Source organism: Fulmarus glacialis, unplaced genomic scaffold, assembly GCF_000690835.1.
Source record: "Fulmarus glacialis isolate BGI_N327 unplaced genomic scaffold, ASM69083v1 scaffold14824, whole genome shotgun sequence".
NCBI classification, from domain to species: Eukaryota; Metazoa; Chordata; class Aves; order Procellariiformes; family Procellariidae; genus Fulmarus; species Fulmarus glacialis.
This window is the reverse complement of record NW_009208798.1, coordinates 1155-26989: the sequence shown is the minus strand read 5'-3', so window position 1 is coordinate 26989 and position 25835 is coordinate 1155. Positions and strand designations below refer to the sequence as shown.

At 37.2% G+C, this 25835-nt stretch overlaps 2 protein-coding genes across 4 annotated transcripts in view; one reads left to right on the top strand and one right to left on the bottom strand.

Annotated features, from left to right (window-relative positions):
• CCT8 (chaperonin containing TCP1, subunit 8 (theta)) overlaps positions 1-4336 on the top strand; it is a 9827-nt gene extending 5491 nt beyond the window's left edge. For both annotated transcript variants that reach the window (XM_009576621.1, XM_009576622.1), the window contains 7 exons: positions 19-85; positions 166-253; positions 364-479; positions 1893-1964; positions 2169-2333; positions 2768-2887; positions 4114-4336. In XM_009576621.1, coding sequence (XP_009574916.1) covers positions 19-85; positions 166-253; positions 364-479; positions 1893-1964; positions 2169-2333; positions 2768-2887; positions 4114-4191 — 706 coding nt within the window. In that variant the 3' untranslated portion in view covers positions 4192-4336. The remainder of the gene's footprint in view (positions 1-18; positions 86-165; positions 254-363; positions 480-1892; positions 1965-2168; positions 2334-2767; positions 2888-4113) is intronic.
• Positions 4337-6667: 2331 nt separating this feature from the next.
• Positions 6668-25370, bottom strand: USP16 (ubiquitin specific peptidase 16). 2 transcript variants are annotated; one of them, XM_009576619.1, is made up of 17 exons: positions 25310-25370; positions 22712-22890; positions 21950-22053; positions 19406-19509; positions 17371-17552; positions 16300-16392; positions 15467-15597; positions 15008-15095; positions 14158-14236; positions 13135-13226; positions 12283-12339; positions 10949-11116; positions 9662-10334; positions 8858-8952; positions 7540-7626; positions 7071-7227; positions 6668-6960 (listed from the first exon to the last, which is right to left on the bottom strand). In XM_009576619.1, the coding sequence occupies exons 1-17, from the start codon at positions 25368-25370 to the stop codon at positions 6836-6838; spliced, it is 2475 nt and encodes an 824-aa protein (XP_009574914.1). In that variant the 3' UTR covers positions 6668-6835. The 2 variants fall into 2 exon arrangements, with proteins under 2 accessions (XP_009574914.1, XP_009574915.1); XM_009576620.1 differs by having other exon boundaries at positions 17371-17549.
• Positions 25371-25835: the final 465 nt, after the last annotated feature.

Genomic DNA, 25835 nt, shown 5'->3' with positions numbered 1-25835 from the left:
GTGTTTTTGTTTTTAAAGGTTGAACTCAAAGTGGGATCTGAGAAGACTGTGCAAAACCGTTGGTGCAACAGCCCTACCCAGACTGGTATGGACTTTTCAAATGAGGAGCAGAAGGGAGAGTGCTGATGAGCAGGTTCACCTCTTAACTCTTGTTTTTCCTTCCAGACTCCCCCCACTCTAGAAGAAATGGGTCACTGTGATAGTGTATATTTGTCAGAGGTCGGGGATACGCAAGTTGTTGTGTTTAAGCATGGTACGTATGTTCTGTAGAACTCCTAATGCTACTGTTCTAGAAGTACGACATTCGTATGTGTTTTACATCAACCAAACTTAATTCAGTATTGCACATGTCTGTCTGAACAGAAAAGGAGGATGGTGCCATTTCTACTATACTCATTCGTGGATCTACAGACAATCTGATGGATGACATAGAGAGAGCAGTGGATGATGGTGTAAATACTTTCAAAGTACTCACAAGGGTAAGTAACCAGAACACTTCAGTTATCAAAACTAAGCTGTGGATCAGTTTGATGCAAGACTCATGCGTGCTTTGTGCTCATTTGCTACAAAGGCTGTAGCAGATATGTACGTTATCAGCTTAGGAGCCTTCTTGAGGTGTAGAGAAGGCTGTGTAGTGCTGAGGTGTAGAGGGCTGTGTAGAGAAGATTGCTGTTGACATCCTTGTGAATACAGCGTACATAAAAGATGGTGCTCAGCATGTATTGCATTCAATTTTCCAGTAATGAGTGAGTTCTTAAAGACACATTAGTTTTATCACTTTCTAATGGCAGTCAGCTCTTTCTTGACTATTTCCCTAAATGTTTTGTAATGTTCCTTGGAACCCAGCCACAGAAGAAAAGCTAGGTAGCTTTGTTTGTCACTGGGGATCAGGAGGAACTGACTGGTTGCAAACTAAATTTCTAGTTCATTGGTGATAAGACATGCTTCCTCCACATACTACAGATAGGCTTTATAGATGGAAGAACTCAGTTCTTCAGAGTTTTTTCTGAGCAGCCTTTGTGGACTTGAATATTCTTCTGTCCTTTTTTTTTTTTTTTAATACAAAAGGAGATGTTTGTGTATTTACTCGAAAGGTGGCATGCAAAAAATGTTAAACTTTTGTTTGATGCTTTATGTCCTGTACATACCAAGACATGCACATTGATTTAGAATGCAGAAACAGCCATAGACTGTGCATTTATGATTGTCTCCAGGAGTGGTCCTGACTTATGATTTATGATGATTACTATTCTGTTCAAAAGACTTGGAGTTCTTAAGTGAATGCTGGTTTGCCAAAGGATATAAAAAATGCTTAATTTTTTTTTTAAAAAAAAAAAAACAAAACCCAAGCAAAAACCCAAACAAACAAACAAAAAAAACCACACCAAAAAAACCCAAAACAAAAACCCCCCAAGCCCCCCAAAAAACCAAACCAACAACAACCAAAACAAAACCCCCAACACCTTATAACACCTGTTGACATATTAAACTTAGTGTACAGTAGATTGGTTTCCTGCATGGTATTTTCCAACAAGTTAATGGAAAAGATGAGAAAATCTAGGAATTCTATCATTAGTTAGCCAAGAGTTGAAATTACTTTTTTTTTAAAAAACAAACAAACAAAAAACCACCAGAAAACTCCAGACACAAACCCCACTGTATTATTATTTTGCTTTTTACAAAAGAAGCTATTTTTCTTCAAAGACATTTGGAATGAGTGAGTAAATTACGGTAAATTTCTTTTATGATGCACGTTTGTTCTGAAGCGGATTTTTAGTAAGTCTGTGTGGGATAAAGTTCTATTGCGTTCTTGATAGAATATATAAATTCTAAAAAGTGAAAACCGATATGCTTGAAGTAAAATGTTGCATTTTGCGATGGTCTGTTCACAGGATAAACGTCTTGTTCCTGGAGGTGGTGCAACAGAGATTGAATTAGCCAAGCAGATCACATCTTATGGAGAGGTACAGCAAATGGGCTTTTTGACTTTTTGGTTTTATATGTGTATATATATACACACCCACATATGTGTATTTAAATATATATGTGACTTCTATATGTATTATTTTATATCAAAATATATATGTGTATTAATGCATATAAATCAGTAAAAAACGTGGGATGCCTCCCTATCTGAAATGCTGACGTGGTTTTCAACTTCACTTTAGACTTGTCCTGGGCTTGACCAATATGCCATCAAGAAGTTTGCTGAGGCATTTGAAGCCGTTCCGCGAGCGCTGGCAGAAAACTCTGGAGTAAAGGCTAATGAGGTCATCTCCAAACTTTATGCTGTGCATCAGGAAGGGAACAAAAATGTCGGATTTGATATTGAGGTAAATAGACTCTCACATTACTTTGGTGCTCTGCAGTACAGGGTTATATTTAAAAGTACTTCTATCAGTATGGAGTATTTATAGATTAGTTTAAATCATTGAAGCTCTGTGTTGCAGTCTAGAAGAATAACAACTTAGAATTGTAATACTGAAGTGTTTTTTTTTTTCATCAGCAAGCAGTTAAATTCGGTGTAGTGTAGTGGCCTTATGTAGGGGTAAAGTGGGATACTGAACTAATGTGATGGAGAGTAAGTCTTTAGTAATTATTTATTTTGTCTTCCTGCTAATGGATTAGGAATGAAGGTTTTCTGAAGAGAGAAGATGAGATCAGAAAAGTGATAACTTGTTCTAAACCTGTAACCTTGAAAACCCAATAACTTGCTAGGTAGAAGCCTGAGAAAGTTTTGAATAATGTTTTTCCCCCTGTCTGATAGGCTGAAGCTGCTGCTGTGAAGGATATGTTGGAAGCTGGTGTATTAGACACATACCTTGGAAAATCCTGGGGTATCAAGCTAGCTACAAATGCAGCAGTAACTGTCCTAAGGGTAGATCAGGTAAGCTTACAAGTGATATAGCGGTTGAACTGAAACATCTAACTCCGTGTGCAGAACACTAATGCAAAATAAGTGAATCTTCTGGGAATGCGAGGCATAAAAATATGATACTTGAAAACAGATTTATTTCTGAAAGCCAGGAAGTAGTTTGTTCAAGAGCTCATAATTTGGAATGTTGCAATGTTGTTGCTTCTATAGGACCGCTATTAATGTTTCTTTTTTTTTTTTTTTTTTTTTTAAGATTTGACAGTTAATACTCGTATCCAGAAAGTTAGTGTAACTTTTGTAGGAACAAGATTTAACACAAGAAACCTTCTCTCATATACTATTTTTACATTAAAATCCAGCTTTTAGGAAAAATGGAGGTTATCATCTTAATGATAAAAATCTTAACCTTATCTATTTTGTGGAACCTTAGCAAAAATGTATTTGCATGTAAAATTTCTGTAGATTATTATGGCAAAAACGGCAGGTGGTCCAAAAGCTCCTAAGCAACAAGGACATTGGGATAAGGATGACTGGAAAGATGAGCCTGAAAAATAGTATGCAGTAAGCTCTGTTTCTCTAGCGGAGAGGTATCTGTGTGTGAGTGCATGCATGAGCATATTGACAAGCACATGGCAGATGATGCCTTTCTTGAGGACACGTAACACTGCTGTCTTATGTGTGCTGATTGCTACATTTTATATTTGTGCCTTTGCAAATGAATTTTACTCCTAAAACCAAATTTTCATTGAAGGGATGACAAGTGCAGTTTTAGTTTTACCTTACTTGTCACTATAGCAAGTGCAGAAAATGAGCCTTTAACAAGGTAGGACTAGTGGACTTTATGCTTTTGAACTGTGATGTTTAGACTCAATAATTCAGAACAATAGCTCTGATAATTCTTCTGCTTTCTGTGGTGTGCATCCTATAAACCAGTCACTCATTAGCCTATTTAAGCACTCACTTTTGTAGACTAGCTGAAGTATTAATTTGCATGCAAAAATGAGGTAAAAGCCCTTTTTTTGTACATTGCAGCTCAGCTTCTGCCATTTTCAAAAAAAAAGTAATTACTTTGTGACTATCTCGGTTAGATGGGTAACAATATTCACTGGCTTAGGTTCAGTAGGGAAACTGCATGGATTTAGTGAATGTTGACACTCAGCATCATAGGGCTGTAAGTAAGAGTGGGATAAGAGTCTGACTCTAACCTTACCTTTTTCTACTTCCCTGCTATCTTCAAGATCATTATGGCAAAACCAGCTGGTGGCCCTAAACCTCCATCAGGAAAGAAAGACTGGGATGAAGACCAAAATGATTGAACAATTTAACTGTACTTCTTAAGTGACATGATTATGTGAGTTTTATAATATTCCAGTTGGAGCCTGTCACCATGTTTTGCTCTGTTGCCTTTAAGTTATGAACTGAGTGCAGAACTTCAAACACTTCAATAAATGTACTCACTGTCACAATGTTAACTGTCATTTTATTTGGACTTAGCATGACGTGGTTGTTCCCAGTATGTGAATGTGCAGGCATGTGTGTGGGGATGACAGTGTCTGGGTGGGGTGGGCTGACCTGGGCTGGCTGCCAGACGCCCGTTCCTCACCAGGACAGAGGTGGAAAATAAGTAGAAAAAGCTCATGGGCTGAGGCAAAGATGGGGATATCACTTACCAATTACTGTCTCAAGCAAAACAGATTCACCATGTGGAAAATTCATTTATTACTAGTTAAAAATAGAGTTGGAGGGTGAGAAACAAGAACAAAAACTAAGACACCTTCCTGTTCACCTCCCCTTCTGCCCAGACTCAGCTGTACTCCTTCACTCCTGACTCCCCTACCTCTTCCCCCCCGAGTGGTGTGGGGAAGGGGGACTGTGGTCAGTCCGTAACAGGTCCTCTCTGCTGCTCCTTCCGACGAATGCTTTTCCCCTCCTCCCATCCCATGGGGTGCAGTCCTTCGTGAGCTGCTTCAGCGTGGGGATCCTCTGTACGGGTTACAGTCCATCGGGAACAACTGCTCCTGTGTGGTCCTCCACGGGCTGCAGTTTCTGGCAGGAAAACCTGCCCCACTCTGGGCTCCTCTCTGCAGGCTGCAGCTTCCTCCAAGGCACACATCCACCTGCTCTGGCCTGGGGGCCTCCGCAGCTGCAGTGTGCAGGTCCAGCATGGTCCTCTCCATAAGCCACAGGGGGACAACCTGCTCCAGCATGGTCTCTCCAGGGGCTGCAGGGGATCCCTGCTCGGGTGCCTGGAGCTGCTGCTCCTCTCACGTGGGTGCTCGCAGGGCTGTTTCTCACACTTTCCCCTCAATCCTGGGCAGCGTTTTGCCCTTTCTTACATAGGCTTTCTTCAGGGCGCTACCATCTTGGCTGAGAGGCTCAGCTGTGCCTTGCGGTGGGTGCGTTGGGGCTGGCTGTGTCCAGCATCAGGCATGCCTGGCCTCTCCTCACAGAGGCCACATCTGCAGCCCACCCCACCATCCTGACACTTGCAGCCAGTACAGTGGATGAAGGAGACTGACCATGAGCCTGCTGCAGGGAGCTCGTAACTTCAGGAAAGCATAATCTATAATTGTTGCAGCTCTTTGTGCTCTTAGTTGTGCTCTTAACCCAATATTTGAGTGTAAAAAGTCAAATGAGTATTAAGATAATTCAGTATGGCAGCAGGTCTGTGGTCCATGCATCTATTTCATCCTCACCCCTTAAGTCTCCACGCTCTCAAAATGGCAGCCTGACAGCAGGGAACTGCATCTCATTCTAATGGCCTTAAAAATAAATGCTGAGCGGCAATACTAGCATGATGCAGAGTGCTGGAATCTTTTAACTGAAGCCCCCTGTTAAGATTCTTCTTGGAAAGTAAACAGCTTGTGTGCCTCAGAGTAGCTTGAAAGGAGAACTGCACTTGAAATTCAAGCCACTTCAATAATTAATCCTTTTATTACTCTTGCCAGTGCTACTCTATTTCACAGCCAGAAGGGAGTGGAAGGCTAAATCAAGTCTGGAACCATCTTATGCCTAAATAAGGCTGCCATACAACAGCTACACTAATGCTCGCTTTATAGTCAGTTGCTGGTGTGGCTGAAAAATAAACTCAGCAAGTTTTCACAAGGATTGGCATACTGATAATAGTCAGCTGCACAAGTGCTACTGCTGATGGCTGTAAGGGTAACAAGAATACATAAGACTGCCCATTTTCTTAGTAAGGTTATTGTGAAAAATGCACTGAATGTAAGCAGCTGCTGTTATGGCATGGAGGAGCCAAGATTTTATTTATGTGAAATCCCATGTGAAGCCTAGCTTGTGGAGAAGAGAACTTTAAAGTTACCAGTCACTGGGGGACTAGTTTTCTTACGCCTCCAGTGCAGAAAGGCTAAGCTGGAGTGCCTGTAGCGAAAAGGAGAGGGATCTGAGCTCTCAGCCAAAATACCAGCATCAGGTTCTCATGCAAAAGAATTCCTAGAGCGTTTTTGCAAACTGAGGGCTCCTCTACTGGACATAAACCAACAGTGGAAAGAGAGATGCTGAACTTGTCTCAGCTTTAAGCTGCATAGGAAGAAACAGCTTCTTATGCTTGGAACCCAGTCCTAAAATACACATGGAACAGATGATAGCCGAGACAACTCTAGTTCAAAATTATAGCTGGTCCCTTTAAAGTGAAAGAGTTGCTGACTAAGATGTATAGCACTTGCAGGAAACTAAAAGTAGCGGTTGCTTGTCTGTGCCAACACACAAATTACTCAATAGAAGCTCAAAGCTGTACTTCTGAAAAACTTTTATTTAAAAGTAGTGAAAACACTGGAAAAAGTATAAGTTAACCATTTGTCAGTGTGTCTAAGAAGCGTAAAATATATTCCTGCAGTTGTATACAGTAGCTCCAACAGTTAACAACATGATTTGCAAGTCTCTGCCTTCTTTCAGACCACTGGAAGACAGCTGCACGTACAAGAAGGCTTCTCAGACGAGTTACAGCAGTCGCTCATAGAACAGGAGATAGGCTTGCGAGCTCAGCACTTTTGATGCAGACACGGCTTGTACGTGGGTATCACTGATGTGGAACCACTGTCCTTTTACTGGTTCAGTTTCTGAAGCTGTGAAAGGAAGAATTTAGGAGTAAAAGTTATTACCAAGAATTGAAGCAATCAATCCTGTTATTGTTCTGCAGTAAGAAATAATTCGTAAAATATTTCTAAGTGTTTACCTTGAGGAGACTGTCCTCGAAGGACAAGATCAGGGAGACGGTTGTTCATACTTCTCATTTTAGCATAAGCAGTGTAGTGCCCAGACCTCATTGTTCCACTGTGTTCAACAACTCCATAGAGAGAGTACAGCACTTTTGTATTCCCTTCAGCCACGTTCTATAAAAGCAAAAGTTTAGGTGTGTCAGTCAGGTACTGGGTTTTAAACAAGGCTAGAATGTAAACTCCACTTTGCTTTGATTTGTTTGCTGATGAAAGGGAAGCTGATCATTACAGATTCATGCAAGCTCTACAGCTATGATCAGTGCAAGTACACTGACTCAAGTACGAGTTGCACTTGTAAGTTACCTTGTATTATCACACAAAATAACTGAAGCTTGACAAGCGTTCTACAAAGATTCTGCTAAGCAGCTTAATTCTGAAAGCACATTAGAACACGGGAAAGGAGAATCTGATTGTTTTCCCACTTACTTTACATTTAACTGTACAGAAAGGAGCCAAGTCTATCACTTCTGGAAACTTGATATGCCTGTTAACCTTCCGTAGATTAAATCCAGCCTTAAACAGACAAAGTAGAGGAAAACCCCATAATGTTAAAGTGTAGTGTATTAAAACCATACTTAGTTACTAAATGTTTCAGGTTAAAGTTTCAACAATAGAAAATCAGTTCTACATTTCACAAAATTGGGAAAAAGCAACATTGTGGGTTTTTTTTTTTTCCTCCAATGCCCAAGGTTTTCCAGCATTACCTCCTTGCCCCCACATGCTGCACTGGAGCACAAATTAAGATGACTCTTCAACTCACTCTTACGGTAACTTAACAGCAGCAAAAGTGGAAAAAGAATCAGCTCTAATGTACTCATGTAACTATGAGGACATCTCTTGCTTCTCAGATACTGCAGTATGCCTGAGGATCTAATTTAATATTTTCAAAACTGATGTAACTTCTACTCCCACCTTATTCAAATAATCTTCCAGTATCAAACTGGAAAAACAAAGGGAGAAGATGACAAAAGTTACTTCCTTAATCATGTTACAGTCTCTTGGAATAGGCTACACATTTCCATTTTCTCTGTGGAATTGCTTTTCATCTACTTAGAGTCACCTCCCCTATTTTTCAAGTATTTTGACCAAAATACTGAACAGCTTTAAATTTAGAAGAGGCAACACTGTCTCCCATCCTCATTCCTTTCCTCTTTCTTTATTGAAAAACTAAAGCCCTAAATTAAAAATTTTCCTACAACTTGGAAAAAAGATAAGCCATTCTATTTCAGTGTCTGTAAATAAGACTTAAGTTGCATTGATTTCCAGTCATCCCTTCCCCCCGCCCCAGTAAGGCTCGGAATCCTCTCTTTTCCAATTCTACTGACCTATTTGTTACATTCATTTAGTAATGGATCCTATTCTATCTGTACTGAAATGTAAGAGACCATGAATTGCAGTAGCAGGAAACAATGCTAAGATACTGCTTAATACAGTAAGCAATAACAATAGTGAGGGAATATATTGCAAATAAGCTCACAAAACGGTGTTTTCCAGGTAACTAATGGAATATTCTTTCAGGAAAACACACCCCAACTCCTCAAAAACCACAAAAACCAATGCTGCACACCAATGCCGCACACCAATGCCTTCCAAACCTTGGGAAAAAACCCAAACCAAAACAGTCTTATAGGAAATGAAGGTATGCTAACATTAGTTTTAAGATAAACTAGTACTATGTGCATACATACATATTAAACTGATTTTATATACACACACATTTTTGCAATATCAGCCTGCTACTTACCTGTTGAAACCTCTTTAAGTGAAGAGTTAAAACTGGAGGAGCAAGAGAGATTAGCATCTGCTTTTTGGCATTACTATAAACATACTTCTTTTCACCTGCAGAAAAGAAAAACCGCCAATGATTAACATCTAAACAAACGTTACAGCAATAATTTCTCTGTTTTCACTATTTAGACTGTTATAATGTCATCTACTACAACAATTGAGAAACTGAACATTCCCCTTTTAACATGATGAACCATATGGCAGCTGCCATCTTGCAGATCCCATATCACAAAAGTAACCAGTCACAGCATGTCTGAGCAGTGTCAGCACAATCAGGATGAATTCTTGCTCGTTCTCTACAACTCTCATTATCAGGAATTGCATGCGGCTTTTATTAGCTTTTTGAGCAAACACCAACACAACTTCCCTATGACTGTCACAGCAGAATTTTCACATTTGAAGAAAGAACAGAAAAGTCACCTGCTAAATAGCTACTCCCTACATTCATCCACATAATGAATTTTTAGATTGAAATGCCCTTTCCCTCCCCCCAAACCCAAACCCACACCTCTTTGCTCACTCTTCTTTTTCAGCCCTGCAGTATTCCATACCCAAGCTGTGAGCCTACTATTCTGCTCAATTAAGAACTTGTATTAATCTGTGTGAAAGAGGTTCTCACAACCTATCCGGTGAATACTGGTTCAACTGATCCAAGTTAAAGTTATACAAATACCACTTTAGGGACATTCCCCCCCTTACCCACCCAAGCAGCAGATAGGGACATACTTAAAGTTTTCTTTTAAAAGATAATTTGTCATACTTTTTATGTTCTTCTTTGGTCCATAATGTCTTTGTGTACATACATCACAGAGTAGTTTATTGGTCTCAGTAAGTTTTTCATTACGGGTAAATTGATACAAACAGTGATGGATTGAACCTTCTTCCGGGTTCAGATCTTCCCTGTTTGCAAGAGTACAAAATGCTGTTTCTGGATCTTCAGTCGATACTTCACACTTCTTGATGGGAACAGTTTGAAGGTCGTCTAAGATACTCGTATCAGATTCAGCACTGGCACCCAAGTGTAATTTTGAAAAGTCGGTAGCAAGCTCTTCCTCATCTTCATTTTCAACATCCTCATCTTTCAAAGATAGGTCGTCAAGGCCATTGACAAACTTTATAGGAGAATCTAAGCCCTCCATAGGGAGATCCACGAGAGACTCATTTTCTACACATTCTTGTTCTGGCTTTCCTGTATTTTCATGCCTGCTCTGAACTTCTGTACTATTTCCCTGTACACTCAAGTCTTTTTGAGTTAAGCAGTGATCTTTGCAATCATTTGATGATTCCTCTTCTTGCTTCATATCAGGAGTTTCAGAGTTAATTTCTGCCTCTGATTCTTGGTTATACTCGATATCTTTTTCTGACTGTTCAGTTGCACAGATACCTGTCAAGTGAAGCACCTTTCCTTGAAGTTTTTGCTGGCGGCGCTGGCTCTGCGAATTGGAATACATAATATATAAGAACAAAAAAACCAGAGCAAGTTTGAATTGTATTTAGCATTTCTTACCATTTCTTTATCAAAATTTTTGTAGCATGCTATAGCTGCAAAGGGCGGGGGGGTGGGCAGGAATAATCTATGATTTAATGATCAGAGATGATCAATTCAACCAGTACTGAGTTTACCCTCACTCAGATATAGTTCCCCCTGCTCCTTTTTACACAGTATCTTCAAAATACAACTAATGATTCCCTTTGTATCTTCCCGATCCCTTCTTATGTCTGTATTCTAAAGTTTCGTGAATATTCTTGCACAATGACTGGAGAACAGCTGCCTGATAGAAATTAATGCTACTTCAGACAGGCAACATAAATTCCACATTCCTCTGGATATTAGCTTATTCCTAGCACAGCAACTCTTAACAGAACATGTAACTTCTTAATAGCAGAGACGCAGATACAATTGGTCTTTTCAGTTGTGTGACTGAGTGAGGAGAAATTCTAAGCTGTCTCCTTCTCCTCCATCTAAACCGAGGAAGCAAAAAGAATTTGTTTTACCAGAAGTTGCAAGCACTTCATTAATAAAAGTGAAATACTTATCAAAACCAACCTTGGCTTGTTTTTTGGCCTGTTTCTTTGCTTTTTTCTGAAGGTGCTTACTTGTACCAGGGGGCTCATCTCTCTGCTTAAGATAACAGTCATTGTTTTTATCCTCTTCATCTTCAGATTCCTTTTCTTTTTTTTTTTTAACGTTTCTCTCATTTGTAATTTTTACTTTCTACAAAAAACAAAAAGCCACAAAACAACCACAAACGTAGAGATGTTACTGTCCTGAATAACAAAACAGTATTCCAAAGAAAACCGTAGGGATGAGATGTTATCTGAGTTCTCAGCTCAAGATATAACATTTTAGCGACTGTAATATACAACTCACTCATTTATGCCACCCTAACGTTTACAAAAGAGGCATCTCACTCCAGATAGAAGTCCATGTGAAACAATGACTTGCAGAATGAAACAGTATGAAAAAGTAAGGCTATCAAAGGCCAAATTCTGAACCTGTAAAGGGGCAACATTACCTTTGGCTCTAACAGATGTAAATCTCATTAAATGCACTGAAGAGTAACATTTCACACAAGCGGAGACATTTTCAGTTGACCTGCCTGCCACAGAATTTGTTTGCCTCTGCTAAAATGAAATTTGTTTGCTGCAGAAGAAACATGATCCCTTTGGCTGAGGGGGTTTCATTTCAGTATTTACTCATTAGCTTCTGTGTGAGCAGTGCTACGTAACAAATCTGAAATATTACATATAGAGATTATCAATATAAAACATAAAGCAAATAAAGTATTTTGAGTGTCTAGAGGTCAATCAAATAAATCAATATTGATCAAATAAGTATTCACATACTATCCTACCAATGTTTCTTAACTTTATTCAATAACCTGAATATTACGAGAAGTATTCTTGCACTCAGTGCAGAAAAATGCATGAAAAAAGCAAAAAAAAAAAAGCATTCAAACAACCACTAGGCACCCATCACTGTCATGCAATTTAGTTCAGTTTTACAACAGTGAAGATGAATTGGAAAACGTTGTTCTTTGCAACTCAGTCTTCTGCAATAGTGAGACAACATTGGAACATATTCCCATTAGATTATTCCCTAAGCCAATCTCTATGTTAGAAATGTTAACTGACAAAGCAGCAAGATCACCAACAGACTATCAGTGATTTTCCAGAGACAATTAATGAGGCGCAACTTACAGGAATGACTCTCATGAAAATCTTATTCTCTATCTTTCTGGGCAAATTTATAATTTTAACTTTCAAAAGAGACAGTTAGAAGGATGCATGAATTAATTCGCCAATGATTACATAATAAAGGTGTTTTCATATAAGCAAAAGAAAAACTAAGCCAAAAAGCAAGCACGTGCAATTTCTTACCTGATCATCTAGTACGGGAAGCGACAAATCAAGGAAAGACTCGTGGACCAACGATACCTTTAAATGAATATTTAAGAATCCAATTTAATTTTATTTGGAAGTGGCTGGCTTGCGGTCAATACGCTTATTTGTATGTAGCCTTGTTTGCATTCAATGCATGCTTTCACTTGTGCATACAAACATAAAACACAGCTAATCTACCTTCACAAACAGCTATCCATGACCAAAATCTAGCAGTCATATTATCAGAGAAATAGGCAAGAAATACTTTCACAAATTTCAGTTTTCTAGTGGCCTAGAATGTGAGAACTCAACTTTGGGCCTATGAGATTGATATCTGCAATCTGTCTAGCCCACTCACCAATACCCTGAATTAATTCATTCTCAAGATGCATTATCCCAGCAGTGCCTTCTTGCTTAACTATTCTCCTGGCAATCCCATGGTCATTCCAGTGTGGGAAAGGGAGAGACCTAATCATCTGATGAAAAAGGAAAGGGCCCCTGGCAGCATACTGCTGGTAGCAGAACAATTCATCCACTCTACAATTTGTACCACTGGAAGGTGTTTACCACGAATCTGAGTGTGAATTCTTCTGGCAGAGGCAGCTTGCTGTTGCTGATCTCTTTTTTCTGGAAGTCTTTTAAAGATAAGCTTTATAACATAAGGGAAGAAAGATTCCAGCCAAACCATGTCCCTCTTTGAAAAGCATGCAGCTAGTCAACTCTTAGAAGTGTGTTAACTGAAGCAAATCTCTCCAATTTCACTTATTCCTACATAGAGTTACTTTGGGGTTCTCCTGCAGATTACATAAAATTATACTCTAGGCTATTCAAAGCAGGCAGTTTACTTACAGTTCTGCATTCCTCACACATAATCGTACTGGTTAATTCTCCACCAAAGATTCGATCTACAAAACTTTGTATTCCCTTTTTCTTTTCATATTCTGAGAATTGACAAGGTATATAGTAAAGTTAATAATATTACATATGATATACTAGCAACCAATTTAGTTATGGCATACCAAATACAAAAAAAGAGAATACAGTATGCAAGATGTATGATTGAACATGTTAGCCTGTTCTAGTTTCCTCAGGAAGTACAGCAAGATTCCTAAATTAAGATCCTCTTGTGTATCAAAGGAATGGGGGCAAAAACACATTTGCAGAAGACAGTTTGACTGAACCAACAGTCAAACCACTTGCTCAACTCAAACATATTTCCCTATTTTCTCAGAAGTACTGCATCCTGGTAAGAGGTCCTATTTTCTCTCAGGACTTAACTCAAAACAACTGTCTGAGCCTAAAAAACAAGCACCAATTTTTGTCTGTATAGGTGCCCTACAAACAAAACCAATTTCCTCAAGATATATTTTCAGTGTGGCACATAGTCTGAATTTAAACTTGCTCTTCATCTTCTAACTTAAGTCATGTTGAAAAATTTAAAAATTCTTCTGTTCACTGTTTTTTTTTTATACCACTGTTAAGTAACAATGGACTATTGGGACCGAATAAATCATAACATTTATGTGCTAATATTTTAATTTCTTACGTAATATTTGAATGATTAAATACTACTCAAACATATTTTAATGTATAATGTCTATAAAATCAACTCTTTCTTACACTGTTAAGAAGGAAATGCCACCAAGTTCAGCAAGACATTTAAATAAACAGACTAACACGGTTGGACTTGATGATCTTAGAGGTCTTTTCCAACCTTAATGATTCTATGATTCTAGATACACACATATTCAAGAGATGGCATAAAGTTGTACAATTAAACATATATCTTTTAGTTGATACTATTAGTGTTACTTTGTGTACTTCAATGAAACAGAAGATTTTAAATTATCACATCAGTAGTGTGTATTTTACCTTTAATTTTCTTTTTAAGTTCTTCTTCATTTTGTTTGTTAGAGTCAGTCAGCGCCTTCAGTATTCCAACACTTATTTGCTGAAATTTTCAAAACAAATACACACTGTAAAATTTCCTAAACTAATTCAGTTAACTAGTTCATTTTACAAAATGTTTCAGATGGGGGAAAAAGTTTAATCTTCACCAATTAAGAGAATCAATACAAACAACACAACTAAGGATGAAATACTTTCTCAAATTAAAACTGGCAAAAAAAATCATGGAATTTCCACAGGTGATCTTTCAGGCATTTCAGAAATTAAGACAAAAGGACATTCTTTAGGGTGACTACACATACTCCAAACCCACTTTTTCTGTAGAAGTTGTGGACAAATCAATCTATTTCTGAAGGACAACAGACATTTATATTAGAAGTGTTGAATTAACCGAAGACCTTTAGAGCAAGCAAAATTGAACCTTTCTACTTGATTTTATTGTAACAGCATAGAGAATAACCAGTACATTGCTTTCCAAAAAGGCAGAAAATATCATTACCTTAGAAACCTAAACAATGTGTGCAATATATGTAAGAGATACAGGCCACAAACAAACTTCTTTCTTTGAACGGTTTTGTTAAATGGAAATAGTAATACTTGTCGTTGCTCCTTCGCAACCCCACTGCTTAGAGGCTGCCTGGTTCAACAGCTCTGTTGCTAAACTGCTTCAAGTGCGTGCTATGGGCAGCACAAACCACTCTACAGAGGTTGACTTATTGCAGAAAGAACGTTCTTTCTCCCCTCAGCAGAAGAGAAAGTCTTGGTCTGGGGTATGAAGAAGAAAGGTATGCACAACTACAAAATTAGCACTCACTTGGATTTCTTCTGCTCTCATCCCATCAAGCAAGTAACGAAGCAATTCATGACTGTCTTGCTGCTGATAACCTTTAAATCGTATTGCTCTGTCAAATGAAACAATAATTGTAAAGTATAACTGAACTTAGAGATAGACAAAGTAAAAACAATTCATACCAGACACAAAAGGACAAAGTCTTAAGCATATATGTATATAAAAGCAACAAATGTCTACATATGGTATTTTCTAAAAATATGAAGCTAGCTAATCAGAATATGTCACTGAGTATCTTTCATTTTACTTCTCTTCATTTATATTTTGCTCTTTATCCTCTTCTTTCAAAACTTAAGTATTACACAAATTTTATATGCTGTGATGTGAGCTCAAGAAAAAAAAGGAAGAAAACTGACCTTCTTTTTAAACAACTAACAAACTTTTTTCATACTCACTATGACATGCAATTGTACAGATACTCACTTTTTACAAACCTGAGCAAAAAGTTCCTTAGGAGTGACTACCCCTTTTTTTGTCTCTTGCATTTCTGTCAGGAACTGATACATGGCTAATGTCAAAGGCCCTGGCTGATCTAGTTTTATCAGCTGAGGTTCCTGTTTCAAACAAAAGCAACAAAGTTGTTTTGCCTTAATTTGGTGACAGATCCTTCTGGAGTAAGTTTCTCCTTATCTAAACACTTCAGTTCTTGAAAACATTATTTTAAAATAGAATACACAAAATTCCAAAATGGCAATAAGTTAACCTGACAAAAACAATCAACACATGGTTTCTCATAAGATGATACCAAAACTCTGGGTTAAGAGTCATTAATTATTTATTGCTTAGTTGCAACTCTGGATTTCTTGCTTTTATTAGGAAAAAAACCCAATTTCTTAAAATGCACAACCATTCTTTCCCATCCAAATCCCTAACTGTAATGACAGGTGCGTTATTTAAGTTAGCGCTGCAGACATCCTCTAGTTTCCTGTTTTGCACTTAGACAAGTGACACTATAGCAAAAGTTACACATTTTCATCCTTTAAGTAACTTAATCATAATGTAAGTACTCCTTTGATGACAACTAATACTTAAGAGTATTGAATCACTGCTCTTTCACTTTGAATGAAAGACCTCCGCTGACTTCAGAAGCAGCTTTATGGCAGCTTTATGGAAGTCAATGGTGAAGTTCCCACTGATTTTACATCTTAATCTTGTTAGTATTTAGCTGAAACAGCTTTAAAATCCAGAGATGAGCATTGCTTATTAACAGAATGGAAGGATGGGGAGAAACACTATGGAGGTGGAAGCATATATACCATGGATAACTCAGGTGACTCAATTTTAACTGTTGTGCCAGGCATTTTAGCTTCTTTAAGCAGCTCCCTCAGGACTGGAGTTTGTGATAAATTCTGTAGAACATAAAAGAAAGAAAAAGATTGGTGACTGGGGAACAAGAGGAAGGGCAGCTGAGTTCCACTGGTAAAAGAATTTGTAGCAACCAGATTAGTGGCAGTTTATTTTTCCCAAACACAGAACTAGAGTGATAACTAACACCCTGGAAATTCTAACAGTGTTTAACAGTTAAAGGTACATTCCATACAGCTAATGGGACTTCCAAGTGGCCTCTCTATATATTACTTTAGATTGCAGAAACCCTAAATGTACTGTTCTTCTACAGACTGATCTTTTGACAGTGTCTGTTTCTAAAATCAAAAGGTAAAATGCAGTGCGCACATTCGCTTGGTTTAAAACATGTTTTAAAAAAAAACCAACAAACTGTTTACTAAAACCTGCAAGTACAGTGGGAATTTTGTTTGAGTAAAACTTCAGTATCAAGAGCCGAAGAGCACGAGATTACATGCCAGTTTTAATACACATGAAAGAGCAAGTTTATTCTATCCAAACACTTCTTAGCTGAGCAAGACGCACAAGATGGCAATGCAATATGCTCATCCTGTTAATATTTACTTTTATTTGATTTCCTGTTGCTGAGAGAGACATTTTTGTTTCAGTAAACACCCACAGTCTTTGGGTATTAATCTCTTATATTCTAAAAGGTCAGCAAGGGTGATGTCCCAGACTTTTTTTTTTTTTTTTTTACTAAACTAGGAAGTTGGCATGCTTAATCTACACCAGTGAAAGATGCTGTCCCTCAAAGACAGGGCAGTTTATTATATCTCCCTTAGAGCAAGTCTGAACCTGCAGCTCCATTTCTTCATATTTCTCTGGGCCAATACACTATTTTTAGAATGAACCCATCATTCTTGGCAGATAAAAATCACATTCTAATTGCGTCATTGTACAATTCTGCGGGTGGGGTTTTTGCGGTTTTTTTTTTTCCTCTTGCTATTCAAAAAATTTTTTAAGAGCAGCAATAACTACCATACCTGCATCACTGCATTAAAGAAACACGTATTCCCCAAGTTACTAAGGCCTTTCACAGTCACTTCCAAGTTAGTACTTGAATGAGAATTCTCTTCTTTAAGCGAGACTTCTTTTTCTTGCTCATTTTTGCTGTCTTTTTCTACTTTTTTATTTTCAAATTCTTTGTTCTCTGGTTGTTTTTCTACTGAAATATTAAAAAAACATACCACTTATTAATCCAGTAACAGAGAATGGGCTAGGAAAAAATTACAGGCAGCAGCAATCCACAATGTTCAAAACTTGAACACATGATAATTCATTCTGTAATTGTATAAATGTAACACTACTGGTTTAGGTTCTTAAACTGTCTAGGCAACAGGAGTTAAAAAGAAACAAAACAAACCAACCAACAAAAAAAAAAAATCTAGAAACCCCTGAAATGCCATTTCAGATCAGCATACAATTCAAACATGCCACTTGGCCCACAAGCCATTCATGCCAACAATCTCTGAAACTCTGCATGTGTTATTTGAAATTTCATTCCTTTTGCAAAATCACCTATGTTAGGGCTTTATACAACATCCAACAAGATGGCATCTGAGATAATATCGCTTTCCACATGGCACTATTGCCTGAAATTAAATGCACAGGCCTCCCACTGTCAAAGCATTCTTATGTTCATTTCATGAACCTAAAGAGATAAAACTGGAAGGTTTATGTATTTCAAGACACATTATTTTCCCAAAAATTACTTTGGTGTATAGCTCAAAATTTCAATAACCTGTTTAATAAAATCGTAAGGGAATTCCAGGTAATTTTCAGAATAACACCCACACTGGCTCTGCCAGTTTGGCAGTCTACTATTCATAACGTTTCTGATAAATAAGGCTGTGAGCCAAGATCAACTTTAAAATAAAGTAATGCCAGCTCAGAGAAAGCACGGAAACCAGGCAATACAGTCTTTGCAGATGGACAAGAAACGGATGGACAACAACAGATGGAACACCTGAAACAGACAACAACTGCACCCAGGTATTCATCCATTTTGCAGTTCAAACCGGAGAAGAAAATTCTGGCAACCAACATGAAGTTCAAATATTAGATGTAGAGAAACTACCTAGCTGGGAAAGACTGACCAAAACCACTCAAAGATTCTGGTCCTTGTGGGAAAACCTCTCTGCTGCTTCCTGAACAAATACTCAGAGACAGCCACTTGGCACTGCTGGATGGTTGTGATCTACTTCCCAAGGGGGCTACGATTTCACCCAAGTGTAGGATGGTGTTGGAATTTTTGATAGCCATGAATTATAGCATTTATTTTGACACGCAAATTCTTCCCAGTTTTCTAGTGGAAATGCCTTGTACAAAAACAGTTTTGCCATTGTGGAAACTGAGGGGTTTTGCTGGTTTGTTTCCTTTTAAACAACCACATTTGCAGATAGACTGCAGGCTGAACATGCTATTTTAGAGAGTTCTGAATGCACTGCAGCTACCTATACTAAATGTACAGACCAAGCAGACAAATCCTCTTGGGTATTCCTTCCTTTAGGAAATGTGCTGCAACAGCTGGAGACTTAGTCATCCCAGCTGATACATTCACAAATACCTACAAAAACACTTTTAAAAAAATCAAATCAAATTATCCTTAAGCAATGACAATTTTTCTTCAGATCTCAAGACAGACTGAGAAATACTGATGAATAAACAGAGCACTTCTAAGTACTGAAAGTCAATTCCTTACTCGCCGGACAGCTGAACGTCACATTTTCAAAAAAAGTCACAGTAAAACTGTATTTTTTTCCTTCTATTCCTATATTTCTGGTCCGTAAAAGTTTAGGGGACACGGAATAAAATCTGGTCCAACTAGGTCCATGGACTAGGATGTTACTTATGCTATCAGAATTCTGACAAAGAAAAAAAAGAAGAAATTAGCTTTTTAATTTACCATAAGGTGCTTCAAAAGTTAAATCTAATTTAGTGTATATTCTTGATTTACAGTACTGTCTCCTACATTTAAGGGACTTTCTGATTTACTGTATGTATACTATAGTCACTTACCTGTATGTGATGAGTCACTACAGACTTGTTTTCTAACATAATCCACAGTCTGACCCAATCGGGTTGAAGTATTATATGGGACTTCATTATCGCATATGTAGCACCTGTCTCCACCCCCCCCCAAAAGAAAAACAATTAATCCTATTTTTTTCCTATTGTTTAAAAGTCCTAAACTATTTGCTTGTTTGATGCAATTCATTACACAAGGTTATAAAATTATGAGATTTATTTTAAGACTTAGAAGTCTTAGAGAGGACTTTAATCTATTTCTGATCAAGAAAATAAAAAGTTTAAAAATTATCTTTACTAAATTATTTCAGTGACTAGAGATTGCAATTTACAAATATAAATTAGACCCTTAAAAGATGTGCTTAGAAACCTACCCTTCAAGAAAAATAAATGCAGGGAAAATTTTGCCCAAATCAAGCAACTAAGATATCAGGCCCTAAAGGAAATGACTTATGAATGTTATGGCATGGAAAAATATTCTGAGTATTCTAGCCAAGCAAGTACTTCGTTATATTTAAATTGAATAAGAAACAAATCAGTGTCCTCTGTTAATCCTGCACGCTTTCATTTGCTCTTCTGTTACTAATATAAATCTATTTGTCTCTTTATGAGCAAAGAAGTGTGTGGTTATGCCACTAATCTGTTTTAAACAAAATTGTGAGAGAAGCTGCAGTGACAAAGGCTTAAGTAAGAGTAAAATTCTGCCAGAACACATACAGCCGAAGGAGAGTTGTATGTACCAATTTCGTAGTTCTGCCCAATCAACTCTTTGAAGAGGTGACAAAAGGGATGAAGAGAATGCAAATACTTCCGCACTTTGAAACATACCAATTACAGTTCTTAGGCACAAATGCATTTAGCAGATTTCAGGATTGCCATAAGTTAGACTCTATCTTCTGATATTAAAAGCAGCAAAAGTCTGCAGCAAAGTGCTTGCCTAAATCTCTAGCATGCCTGGAATTCGCTGCAATTTTCACATTTCTTCATATCTCATTGAAAAAAACTGGCTCAACCTTTGGATCCCCGAGTACGTATTTATTGTTTGTTTGGTTAATTGTAAAAATAGGCATTCTCACTCCTGGAATAACAAATGATAGTTACTTCCATGGGCAATTTTTAACATCATAACCTTTCATCCATCAAAAATCCTTACAGGAAGCCTTGAAGGAATCAAGAAGTTTTTTCAACGATGGCTGTTTGACCAGTGGGGGGAAAACATTAAGTAGATCCAACTGGTAAGTCATACCAGCACTGAAAATAGCAACAACAGCAAATTGTTGTAACCACAGAAGAGCAGAACTTAATGAATTACTAGAACTCTCCTCTTTCTCTCCATGTTCAAAACTTTTTCTTTTAACCATCTACAGGTACTACTCAAGTCCAATTTCAACCACATATGCATGCACACAGAGATTTATTCATACATTCACAGCATTAATAAATTCTGATCAAAAAGGCTTTTGCTTTTATGTATTAAGTCCACTGTGAAATACAGTTCTTGATTGTAGGTTTGATTTACAACAATAATTTACAGCCAATATATCAATCTCTGAATAATTTTTTGTGCAAGTTTGTATAATCAAGAAATTCTAGAAGGAAGCAAAATATCTCGCTTAAGACAACTTCCTCTCATTCACAAGTACTTTGATTTAAAAACTATGTAAGTTTTAGAGCAAAGAAAATAAAGCCCTTTACAATCATAATTTTAAAACTTATCTAAATTCACAAAAATAAGCTCACTAATTCACTAGCAATATGTTATTAATGTCCATTTCCATTCTAGAGTTCAATAAAAATACTGATCGTTGCATATAAGAGCATTAAATACAATCAAGTAAAAGAGATAATGTTATATAAAATTAACATAATGACAAATAAGAAGTTTAAAAAAAGGTTACAAAGCAAAATGAAAACTCTCTATGTAAGGCACAGTATTTCTGTACGGCACAGTTTGGAAAATTAAGGTTCCCCTTTACATAGTAACGTGCTATTCCTTTTAAAAATATTCATTTCAGGAGAATTCCTTTTAAGAGAAAGAAATACTACCAGAGAGATGGAATTTGTATTGATTGATCCAGTAGCATCTTGTAATTCTACAGTTGTGCTTCTTCACCACACATATGGTATTAAGAAGTTATATTTATTGGGAAAATAAAAGTAATTAAGTTTGTCACTACCTGTACATCAGAAAGTTGCTTCTCCCAAGGCTGAAAGTTAAGATTTAGAGCTACATAACGACATACATTTCTACACGTCAGTATTCTGACCAAGTAAAAGCAGTAAAATGTGAAGTTAACAGCATTTACTTGTTGGCCGATTTCAACTTCAATTATGAAAATTTTCTAGTTATAAATTTTACAAGTAATATTTATTCAGCAAATCTCAGCAAAGACTGCTGGGAATTTTGTGTGTGGAAATGCTTCATAAATTTCTAGAGATAAGTCCTAGAAATCATAAAGGAAAGAAAACACAAATTATATCCCAGCCTCTGTTGCCCTCTAGCTATGTCTTGTAACTGTTGCCTGACAAACTCACCACACACTCCAGTTGTCCAAACTGAGAACCAAACAATGGGGATCTGATCTCGGCGTTGTGTAATGCTTTAAAGCATGCTGTTCTTGAGAATTTCTGCCACAGCCCTATAATGTTGATAACCAGAAGTGTCACAAATCCAGTTGACTATCAATGAAACATATATAAAGTCAGAGTATAAACAAAGGATTAAAATGAAAACCGATTAATTATGTTAAACTAATTAGGATGACCAGATGGGTGTCTATTTCAAGACACTTACTTCTGCAGAGACAAAAGTAACTTAATGGGTGCAGAATAACTATAAAGTTGCTCAGGGACCAAACATCTAATTTACAAATTCCAGTTTGAACAGCTTGAAGAATGAAACAGAACAAAACCAAAAACCTCTTCAGCATGCATAGTTCCAAGTTTAATAAACTAATGTTAGCACAAGATCTTACTGTAAAAATCATAAATTAGGAGCATTAACAGAAATTTTTATTTTCTTAGCAAAATAATTTGGACTTTCTAGGAAAATAAGTCCTCAAGATGGTGTTTTAGCCTTAAGTCTGCTAAATGCCTTTGTGCCAAGCTTCTAAGTACTTCATTTGCAATTCAGAGCAGACTTTTTTTTAATCACACTAAAGCATATAAAATCATCTATGTAGCACCACATTTAAAATAAAAAAAGAGAGAATATAATAAACTAGAAGCTCTCTTGTTCCACTATATTATGAGGCACTGAAAGATACTAAGATTAATTAACAACAAAACAAGAGATACCCTATGGCCACATTTTAGACACAACCATATCGAAGGGCTTTCGTCAGTCTTCTCCTCAGATTTCTCTTGTGTCTTATTGTCTGCCTTGCAGTCCTGACAAAGATGCCATTCCACATTCAGCAGTGCCTTTTTCAGATGACCTTGTTCCAATCCTTTACGAATATGCTTGCACACAGGTTCTACAAAATAAAAAGCACAAGAAGGATGTAGGTATCATAACAAATGCAAATGTCTCTAGGCTTCAAAGACACAGGCAGCAATCCAGAAGCTAGGATAGCCTTTCTAGAGTCAAAGAAACATTGACAATGTTTCAGACGTATCAGAAAGAAACCCTTTGTTACCCCCGTTCACAACCCGGGGATATTGTTGCTGCATCCTAAACTACTCCATTACTTTTAAAAAAAAAAAAAAAAAAAGAAGTATTACTCCAATCTACATCTAGTCAAAGGAGTTGACAAAACTTTTGGATACAAACCTACCTACTGTGCCAGGCTGTGGGCTTCTATTATTGTGGCGTTATGATTCCCACACCTCCCAGGGAGCAGCCACAGCCCACTGCCACGGTTTCCAGTCACCAAGGCAGCACCTGGCTGGCCTATAAAAGTGGAGATTATGGAGGTTATGCTTCCAGCTGAGCTGCCTCAGTGAAATTACGCAGCAGACTATGGTAAAAAAGAATGGCAGAGTCATCCTACCTATACCATTATCACTTCACACTACAATACTACTGCGCCTTCTGGGACTGGTGTGAACTCCATCTATTTAACCAAACTCTGCTAAGAATGGTAACACCGAGAACAGGCATCTGTTGCTAAGAGCTATTATCAGGAGTTTAATTATCTCATTTCTTTTTTGTTTAATTTTTAAGGTTGTTGGTTACACTGCCACTTGCGTGAAGAGAAGCTGTCTGTAAGTCTAAGTCATGTACAGAGAAATTGCAATTGACAGACAATGCACATATGCAAACTGATTCAAGTTCTTCCAAATAAAAATGAGGCACATACTTTAATTTTTTTTTCTTTTTTTAAGTCAAAAAGCACAGAATAAACAAACCCATGCTAAAAGAAAAATGCTGTATGTTCTTAATATGCCAAAAAACCCCCCACATTTTTGTGAAACTATTGAGAAAAATTACATAGCTGTTTACATAATTCAACTGTCTTAACTCCTTCTCTACAGAGGTATTCTTATTGCACAGATAACGTAACAGCTCTGAATCTACCTTTGTTGAGAACCATATGCAAGATTACAGCCTCAAGATAGCAAACTTACCTTCGTGTGAGCTGAAACCGCTGAAAAGTTTTGTACCTACAGTTCTGTTTTTGTCCAAGATTATAGGATTTTACCACAGTACAAATGCTAGCTAGTAAGCCAAATACAGATATTTAGATGCATTCTTTAAGCCTTTTTAAAAAACACAAACTTCATCTACAACTTCAAAATTGTGGTTTTTAAACAAACCTTTTGTACATTGGCCGCTACTATACCTATTCACAATGGACTTATTACAGGGATCCGTGTTAGTCTACCTTGTGGCTGTATAGGACTTTGCCAGGGTAAGCTAGCCTAATTTTAGCCAAAGGAGTGAGATGCCATCAGCAATTGCACCATAATTGATTTTTTTGCTGGAGAAAAATGAGGAACAGTCATAGCAGACATTGATCTTCATTCCAGGAAAAAAAAAAAAAAAAAGACAAAAGAAGCTAAAAAGCCATAGGAGACAGAAGCTACCATGAGACCAGGACAACCAGAAAACCAAAGCAGAGTAGACTTGAATTTAAAATAAACAGGCCATCACACTGAGCCTCTTGGCTAAAACTGTAAGTGCTCTCTCTCCCAGCTAAATTAGCATGGCTTAACTTGTTTCCCCAACCAGGATCAACAAACAAGATGGGCAATCACAATCTATGACCTGGTAGACAAGATGGTAGAAGACAATGCTACACAGCACAAGCAAAAACAAGAGCTAGAATAACCAGGGTAAACAAGATAACAAACAAAATTTCAACACAGGGATGAGATCTAGCTAGAAGGATAACATTAACAATTTGGGATTTTCTCTAAAGGAACGGAGGGCAAGGAAGAGAAAGAGGTTTTAATGAAAAAGCACTATGACTAGAGGGCTGAGCTGTCCAGGGCCAGTACTAAGTTAGTTGCTAGTGTAAAGAGAAATGGTTTCACAGAAATATTTTAATCACAATCTTTTTTGCTGAAGCAAACAAAATCTGCAGCAAAATCTTCATTAGGAAAATACCTATCATGACAAGCTTAGCAGCTGACTCTACAAACCCTTTGTACTCTGAGGAATTTTATACGATTCAATATGATCTGTGTGCATCAGTAAAGAACTGTGTCTCTGAGTTTCCTGAAAACCAGAAAATAATTCTCTTTTTCAAGAGGGGATTATTATTTTCTAGCATACTCAGAAAAGTAGCAACATTAAGTTTCTTGGTAGACTTCAGTTTCAGTTATACAAACCCACACTTTATAAATGAGACTTCAAAGCCAGTGCCTAGTGTTCTAATATCAATGAGTTTTCAAGCCCTCTTTGAGGTCAAACGAAACATTAGGACCACAGACTTCTCTGAGGAAACATACCCAGTGTATCCAGAGACTCATCAGACGGTGCAGTTTTGCCTTTGATGCGTTTCTTTCCCATATTTGTAGTCTGTAATTTTGCTTACATGTAACAATGACCTAGCAAAGAAAAACAGTAAATTAGAAACTAGGTTTTGGTTTTACTTATTCATTGCTAAACAATGACTTATTTCTATGGCCAAGATGTCCCTTGAGGTAAATTAACTTGTTTCAATTTGACATTTTCAAAAGAAAATAAATTAATTATACTTAACATGAAACAATTGTAACTGTTGTAGAGGCAAGATCACAGTGTGAATTATAAAAACCAAACTATTTAAAACTTTTAATCAAAAGCATTGCACAAAAGAATATGATGGGAAACTTAAGCATCAAAAATCCTATAAGCCTTTAGGACTTGTACTTTAACTAATAACAGGGATTTTAGGAAAAAGAATTGGGTTTGTCCCAATTAAATCTTCAAGGTTTTTGCAATTACAATCTTTCAGTTTTCTTTACTGCAAATTTCTTGTATTTTTGATGAAGT

Coding starts and splice junctions, on each gene's coding strand:
- USP16 (XM_009576619.1), bottom strand. CDS start 25,370: ATGGGAAAGAAACGCATCAAAGGCAAAACTGCACCGTCTGATGAGTCT. Junction 10,335..10,948: donor AGGCCAAAAAACAAGCCAAG/GTTGGTTTTGAT, acceptor TCCAATTCGCAG/AGCCAGCGCCGCCAGCAAAA. Junction 7,627..8,857: donor ACTTAAAGAGGTTTCAACAG/GTAAGTAGCAGG, acceptor TGTCTGTTTAAG/GCTGGATTTAATCTACGGAA.